The following is an 8,389-nucleotide window of genomic DNA, read 5'->3' on the forward strand; positions in this document are numbered from 1 at the left end:
AGGGGAAGGCAGACAGTAGTCATCACGTGAACATAAAGAAAACAAAACCAAACAGTAGTTCAGTCATCGTCACCCTGCCTCCCCAAAATAACCAAGAATAAAGCTTCAACCAATTCCTACAAACATACAGAGTGCACAGAAAGAGGTTCAACGTTTTTAGTGGCTTTAGGTCAAAGCAGCTCATCCTGCGAGCGGTGAGGGGGAGGGTGACAGCAGGTACCTTCTGTGCCCGCGTTGCCAGTCCAGGAAAGCCTCACATGAGAGCCGAGGGGACGCCCCACTCCCACCTCCCCCAGAGCAGCACACAGCCTGCTCAAAAGCTGCTCTTGAAGGGCAGTTACTGACCTCCAACTCAAAGCCTGAAAGCTCTTTGGAGAGCTGGATCACAATCCAACATGCTGCATCCCAAGCCACTCTCTTGTTTGGAATTGGGGGCAAACGAGAGGAACAGTCACAGCCTTCCAAGGAGGGAAGGGGCCACAGGCTGTGGGATGCGAGGGGAAGGCATGGCAAAAGGCGCAGCTCACTTCCAAAGAAGGTTTTGCTTTTGTCAGCACAGAACTTCTGAGAGGGAGATAGAGCCATAGGCCGGGAGCACAGGGAGATGCTGTGGATGCGCATGGTGGGGAAGGAAGGCTGGAAAATGGTTCCCTTCGGGCAGGCTGAACCCAGCATCATCACTGCCAGGTGCTTGGGGAAGGGCAGACACACGTACCCCCAGACACTACCTTCCCTGCCCCTTGTTAAAATGCAAATACAGATAAAATTGCTGTCGCTATAAACCAGGTCATCTGACCCGGGCAGCTCGTCAGGCTCTCGGGCTGGGATAAATCAGGAGCAGGCAGCTCTCCTTGCTCCCGGGCCTGCGCACAGCCGGGATGCGCTGAGGTGTAGCGAGTTTCTCCTCCGACAGCGAGCGAGCAGCCAGCGGGCTGCAGCTGGCGGTGGCTGCTCCCTAGGTGGCAGCCCTTGCCTGCCGCACGTCCCCCCGGACCGGGACCCAGGCAGAGCCAGGAGGCGGCGGGGGGGCTGCCAGGCTGGTACCCGCTCAGCCTTTTCATCAGCTTTTCTCAGTATCACCCCAAAGGGCTCAGAAGTGTCACGGAAAGGAGAAGGAAGGCTTCAGGCAAGGTATTTTCTGAACGAGCCTGGAAAAGGGCTTGCGTGCCTCAGCGCCCCAGCTAAATGCACACCTCTTTGTACAAACCCCCAGTCTTTCATGTTCGTTATTTGTCACTGCTTTGGGGAATCGCGTGCTTGCTTGCTTATCCCAGCTTCTCAAAACTCCCGCTGCCAACACCCTTGGAAACTCTTTAGCTGGTTGCATATGTGAGCAGTCCTGTTTATAACATCTTTGTTATAAAACACCTTCTTGTTACCAAAAGGCTATCGATCCAACGGGTTGAATAAAGTACAGCAGATTCTTGCCTTTCATTACAGAAAAAGTTAAAAGCAAAGCAGTGTGGCTGCAACTGTGCACGCAAGAAGCCGCTGGCCACGAGCAGGAGCCAGCACACGGGTACGAGGACTCGGTCCCTACACCCAGCCCCCGCAGCACTGCGGAGGTGCACCCTGTGCATGGCCCGGGGAGCTGCCTTCTTTCAGCTTCTGTCTTGATAACATCTTGCTACTTCTCTCCAACAGTTTTAAAGCCGTTTGATGCTAAACCAGGGTATGTTTTCCAGGTGGGTGAGTACTAAAAGGAGCCATGTTGCTCCAAATGGTATCTGGTGTGGAAATCATTCAATGAACAGATTTAGTGGGTGTCAGTATTTGCCTAAATGCTTAGATGAACATACAGCCCAAACAAACAGTGGTTTGCATCTGGTGGATCTGGTTATTAAATCCTTGTACACAGTAAGACGTGGTTGAACCTTTTGTCAGCAGCTTCCCCTGGGGCGAATGATCCAGGCAGGGGTGGGAGAAGGTAAAGGGGACGGGCTGTCCTGCCCTCTTCTCTCCCACCTTCAGGCGTGAGGAGCAGAACAGACTCCCTGGTGTTACAAGAAATACTGACATTTACACAGGAGAAAGTACAGAGAGCTTTGTGTTTGTTTTTTTTATCTTTTGGTGTGCCAGTTTAGCACATTTTAGTGACTCATTTTAATCAACTCTACCTAAGGCTGTCAGCTGAAAAGAGCTTGCAGGTGCCAAATGTTACTTGGTCTCCCAACAGCTTGGTTGGGAGAGGAGGGAGCCTGGACACCAGAGAACCAAGAGCAGTTTGATACTAAAATTTGCCCTTTGAGAGGATGATTCAGGCCTCTCATCAGAGGGGTGAGACAAAGCAGGGCTGCAAAGCACAGCCATGACAATAATTTCCCATGTGGTTGTTGCTACAAGTACCTTTCACATAGCATTGGAAAAGGTAAACACCTGCTCTGCAAACTAGTGAAGTTAAATGAACTGTGAATAACGTGGTCACAGTTAACACGCAGACTTATATTTTCTAGTAGGGACAACCCAAAACATACCTAGACAAGTAATTTAAAACATCATCCAGTCTCAAATTTTCATATTACATTTAGATGAGTATCCAAAGTGAAATGTATCCCTGACTCAACAGCAAAGATTTCCCCTAATTAAATCTGGTAAAATCCATTTGCTAGTTCTGCACTGTCAGACATTTTCTGCGAAATACCATACGTAAAGATCAAAAAGAGGTTTAGAATAGAAACTGGACCATATTTAGGCCAGACCCTCAGCTGGCACAGGTTGACAGGGATATTTGCAAAGCTCTGTGCTGATGTGCCCTGGCTGAGAGCCTGGCTCCTCACTAACCCCTTCCAAACAGCTCTTGCCAAGCATATTTCTGCTGGCACTCTTAGCGGGCTTCCTCGCAGCTCGCTGCTGGAGTGGTGCTGAGCTGCTCTGAGCAGGATGAGGTGAGGCACCAGGAGCTCCTGAGGCCGGTTACAAACCCCTCCTCTGTGCTGCCGCTGTGGTTGGCACTTGCGCTGACAATCAGCAATTTCCCTTTTCTTGGTGGCCAGAAATAATCCCTCACTGAGAGCCCCCGTGATGACACTTATTTCATTTGCTGCAATATTAATTGCCATCCATCGTGGAACAAATCAGACTTTTTTTTTTTTTTTCTTTAGAGCTGCATTATCTTAAAGTTACCTAATCCCTGGCTCTGCATTCACCCAGGCCGTTTTGCTGTTCAAATACAGTTATCTAGGAGGGAGCTCCCTCGTGTTTGCTCTGCTCTTAGCTGAATGCGCTGGGGAGAACCACAGCCCCCCCAAAAGCTGAGGAAAGCCTGGCCCCCTCCTGCAGGCATGCCAGGGTCCCCCCCTAAAGCCCCCTTGACACGCTGCCGCACAATGCTCCACTGTCCCTCCAGCCCTTCTCCCCACCTACGGACACGTTCCCATGTGCACAGAACACAAAGCACCTTACTAACTTTGTGAAGTACTACGTAAGGGTCAAAGTATCCTCAAGGAAGTGACGAACATTCCCCACTCCCCAGGAATGAGAAGCTGCAGTTACCAGCTGAGATTTGCACAGCACTGCCATAAAAATTAATTACACCAGGGTAAGATCCAGCCCTCACACTTACTAATTACAATGAACAAACAGCCTTTTGTTTTCTTTTCAGGTCAAAGAAAAGATACTTGCCATAGAAAAGTAGTCAGTTTTGCAACTGTACATGTCTGTGTACCCCTCTGCTCCCACACGCCTGCCCACGGGTGCTGTAAAGATGTAGATGATTGATTAGGTCCTACGGGCTCCATCTTCAGCTGATATTGGCTCCAGAGGCACTAAAATCTTTGAACTGCCGTAATTTACAGCAATACATGATGTAGTCTCATCTGATGGGAAACAGTCAGCTTCATGGCTGTGCTACTACGAGTAGAATAATTTCTTCAGATATTAATGTTCTTCTTTCATGATACCTTTGTACATCATCAGTGCCCTTGGACATTGCTCTTGCTTGAGTTGAAGCACTGCTCTGGAGTTAGAGGCTTTAGGAAGTTTACCAGAACATTAACCAAGAATATTTCTAAAATCAGATATGCTGCTAATATGACAGCACAACTTGTTGCTTTCCTATTTTAATGATTTATGAATGAGATAAGATAGTAATCACATCCTGCACTTACTCAGCTGCTCTATATAAGCGAGCTCAGCATCTGCCGAGAGAGGTGAGCTTGAATTCAAAGCCCATTTCAGATAAAAACGATCGAGCTCTCCAATACAGCACCTTGAAAATGTATCTTCATCTGTTTTTACTGTTTAGCTCCGGGGTATCCAGTTCATTTCGTCCTCTGAAGGAAATGCCACATCCACAGAACAAGACTAAACACACAATAATCGACGAAATGCTTTGCTTACTTGACGCTGAAAATGAATCCATAAAAGTAAATAATTTTCTACTTCCTCTGCCCCAGATACACTTTTTGAGATGATTTCAAATTTGTAACTAATGAATTTCTATTGTTTTCAGGTGCAGTTATCCGAACCGCTTCACATAATGGTAAGAAACTAATTTCCTATTCTATTATTATCAGTCGGAGTCTCCAAAAGGAACGTAAAATGTAAGCTCTGGTATAGCAGGTCTGAGGACATTTAAAGGCAAGATGCAGGATGCTCGCTGAGATGGGACTGCCAGCTGGGCTCCACCTCATTCCTGCCCTGGAGGCAACTGTGCTCCTCTTGCTGTCCCAAAATATCAATAGTGTCCTGTTTTTAAAAGATTACGTCAATATGGCTAATAATCCAACCTAATTGCTAACAAAAATTAATAGCATGCCCTGCCTCAGTTTGTATTGGTTATTTTTAATGCTTTTCTGGAGAAATTTCTGTTGGTGATTGTAAAGCCTGGTCTCCAAATGACTGGGAATATAAAGAGAAATAGTTAAAGCAGTTCTCTGGAAGTGTCCTACTTCCAAGGCAAAGACAAAAAATCAAATCACTCCTTGATTTAGATGGAATTGAATCAAATTCCCAGTGTTGTCACATTCAGCACTGACAGAAACTGAACCTTTTTATTGCAAAGTTTCCAGCTATAATAGTTATGAAGACTGTCCTTATAACAACTCTTAAAAGAAGGTATAAAAAGGAAATCAGATCTAAGAAGTTAAGATTTCCAGTTGGCATATTCAATATGATTTATCAACAGTTCTTCTTAGAAATAAAAGCTTTCTGGTTGCAAGCTAGAACACTATTTGCTCTCCCTTTTCTCCTAGAACCCAACTTGTGCACATAAAACCACAGAAAAATTTATTCACGAACTAAAAAGGATACCCAAATGGACGTGTATGAAGACAGTTGAAAAAGATATGGAAGAGCTAGAAAATAAGTGTTCCATTTTGAAGGTAAGCTTTTACTATTTTTTGGATTTTGAGTTTCAAATATTTTCCGGTAGTTATCCATTAATCCAGTTTTTTTACATCGGGGTGATGTGGTTCAAATGCCTGGTGGCTCTCTCGGACACATGTGGAGCAACCCAGCAGCTGGAAAGCCACAGCCCTTTCTCCAGCTGGGCAATGCTGCTGCACCTACTGGGCTGCACCGGTGCCATCACCTGTGTTTTTGCACAGGATGGAGAACAGGGCATGAATCTTTAAATGAACGTAAAGATATGCTGAGAAAACATCAGGAGCTGTTCTTGTGATTTAAAAGAAACCATCAAGCTTCCCTAAAAGTTAATTTCTCTAAATGTAATAATTAAGGAAACAGCAATGGAAGTTGTTAAGTAACTTCACCTGTCACTTAACATCTTGCTCACTTTTTGGCAAATCCTAGTTCAGAGTTTTGAGATTTGTTAGCAAAGAAATGCTTCCTCCTTCGTAATTTTGGGCCAGCTGCAGCCTCAAGGAAGGATGTTGAGGTCTGTCTATCATGCACAAATTAATTCTTATATGGACTATATGAATATAGTTCATTTAGACATGCAGTAATGAAGATAATTTATTAGGTGCAATTAATAATGACCTGTACAGCTTGTCCTTCAGGAAGAACAGGGCAACACGCAGCAGAAAAGATACAGACCAGGAATACTGCAGAGAAAGAATCTGCCTTTTCAATATAAAACAGAGATAGAGAGAGAAAAGAAGGGGATTGAAAACGAGATTTGCACGTGTTCACCCAGTGGCTGTACTTGCAGCAATGACTGTGCTTAGACACTTCCCTGGAACAGAGAAGCAGGCTTTAGGGAAAACCAGACATGCATCAGTTTGCTAACTACTGCAGGTTGCAGAAGAATCCATGTCTAAATCTGCCACCCAACCAAATGCCTGCTGAGCTCCACTCCGCTGCAACTGGATCCTCTTCTGCTCAGTGCTAAGAATGAATGTGGCACGATGTTGCTGGAATCCTGGGGGCATCCCACAGTCCCTCTCCGTCCCCAGGATTTGCATATTACGAGAGAAATGTTCTGACCTGACTTCCCTGCTTCCAGGTTGGCAGATAACTCCCCTGCCCCCAAAAAACAACCCAGAAAAATCTGCAGTACCATGAAAGTCAAAACCAAATAGCAAAGTCTTATTTGACTCATGATTTTTAAGAATTGTGTGCAGTGGTTTGGGGCTGGTGAGGGCCAGCTAGCCAGCTTCATCCTCCATCCCAGTGAGGTGAGGAGCCACAAATAATGTGCAGCATTTGGGTGGAATTCCTCCATAACACATACATCAGTATCTACTCTTTTCTCTTAGAAATCTTCATCCAACGACAAAAGCTGCTCAGACACAGCAAAAACAAGTTTCTCACAATTTAAAGAGAGTCTGAAAGAATTCTTGAGATGGGTCAACGAGAAGCAGGACTGCAGCAACATCGTGAGAAATGAGTCGAATTTCTTCCTGGACAGCAAATGCAGCTGCCCTGACCCGTGGGACCACCGCAAAGGCTTGCTCTAGGGAAGGGCTGGCCGGGCAGCGGGGAGGCTGGGGGGAAGTGGGGGGGAGAAATGGCTGTAACAAATTAGGATCTTTGCCAAGTGTTAATGCAAGCAAGTGAATTAAAACCGTACGCAGCACTTAAAGTTTTGTACGACAAGCATGGCCAAGTATTGTCATTTACGTCATGCAGTTACCAAACGTGAAATGTCGCTGTGTCACCAGAGACACCTAGTAAGGCTTGAAGGGGGTGGGGGTGTGGATCTGCACAAAAGACCCAACCCCGACCCACAGACCACGAGACCATTCAAACGCTTTGGGGACTGGGGCCAGGAAACGTTCCCACAGGTGGGTGCTGCCAGGGTGCCTTGAGGGTTGGGACAGTCAGTGGGGATTTACGGGACCCAGCACAATGGCAGCCCCTGGGGAGGGAGGGGACCCAGCACCCATCGTTCACACCATCTGCTTTAACCCCCCAGCACTAAAATCCTTGGGTTTAATTTCTACTGGTTTACAATGAATTTTAACATGAACCTGACCAAATAAACCTTGACGTCTCACATGCTTCCCACTTTGGTCACGGTCCCTTCTCCCAGCATACTAAAAAGCTTTTGCTTTGCTTTGAAAAAGCTTTTTCGCCTGAAAAAAAGCTTTTGCTTTTTCAGCTTTTTTCAGTATACAGCATTTATACAGTTTATGACTGGATCCAAACAGATGCCGAATCACATGCTTTAAAAAAGATACAGAGCATAACATTCCTTGCACGAGACCTCACAACGCTCTGCATAAATCACCAGGTGCCAGATGCTCTTTTTCTGACGTATATTTGTATCTTTGCAAAACAGGCAAGTCTTAAGCAGAGATTTAAAAGGGAAATTTTTTTTTTAAATGCAGACTATCACGACTAGCAATTAAGAGCAATTCTGGACACAGCAATACTAGTTCTCTCAGTCTGAAATAACAAAACCAAGATAACAGACATAAGAGGTCCTGGATGATGGATCCCCCCAAGGTTGCTTGCCTGATGCCTATTTCCATGTGTGCAGGCAGCAGCGACACAGTTGGATTCACAGGCACCACAGATTTCAAGGGGTTTGTCCTCAACACTTCAGAGAAGCTAGGGGAATCCAGACAGAAATAGTTTGCCATAAAATTGAGCCAAAAGACAACTGGCACCTACCATAATGAATCTAGCTGGTATTAGTTAAAAATCTGTAGTTCTTCTAATCCCAGCAAAAGACTGAGACAGGAATTTGAAACTGCTGTGATAAAACAAGATGCAGTCATCAGATGGTCCTTCTAACTCAGAAATATCACAGATACCTGTTTGTAAGATAAACCTTATCTCGAGTGCTTCACCACACTTGTACTCACAGCCTACCCAGTGTCTGTGGGTTTTGGTCAAGGATTTGTGTTGAAGTCACTAATGACCATGGAAATGACTTGTCATGAATGTAGGATTTATCAGACAGCTAAAACCAGGTACAATCCATATACACACACAGACCAGAAGGTTTCCCATAATGCCATAATCATTAACAAATATCCCG

The 8,389-nt window shown here is 45.5% G+C and overlaps 1 protein-coding gene across 1 annotated transcript; it reads left to right on the plus strand.

Annotated features, from left to right (window-relative positions):
• Window positions 1–1,030: 1,030 nt before the first annotated feature.
• Window positions 1,031–8,189, plus strand: LOC129736629 (uncharacterized). The gene is made up of 6 exons (XM_055718365.1): window positions 1,031–1,131; window positions 1,441–1,519; window positions 1,645–1,685; window positions 4,451–4,480; window positions 5,193–5,321; window positions 6,660–8,189. The coding sequence occupies exons 4-6, from the start codon at window positions 4,478–4,480 to the stop codon at window positions 6,858–6,860; spliced, it is 333 nt and encodes a 110-aa protein (XP_055574340.1). The 5' UTR covers window positions 1,031–1,131; window positions 1,441–1,519; window positions 1,645–1,685; window positions 4,451–4,477; the 3' UTR covers window positions 6,861–8,189.
• The last annotated feature ends 200 nt before the right edge of the window (window positions 8,190–8,389 follow it).

This window comes from Falco cherrug, chromosome 8 (assembly GCF_023634085.1).
Source record: "Falco cherrug isolate bFalChe1 chromosome 8, bFalChe1.pri, whole genome shotgun sequence".
NCBI lineage: Eukaryota > Metazoa > Chordata > Aves > Falconiformes > Falconidae > Falco > Falco cherrug.

Excerpts from the sequence above, each read along its gene's own strand:
- LOC129736629 (XM_055718365.1), top strand. Across the intron at positions 5,322-6,659 it reads ATAAGTGTTCCATTTTGAAG|AAATCTTCATCCAACGACAA; the intron begins GTAAGCTTTTAC and ends CTTTTCTCTTAG.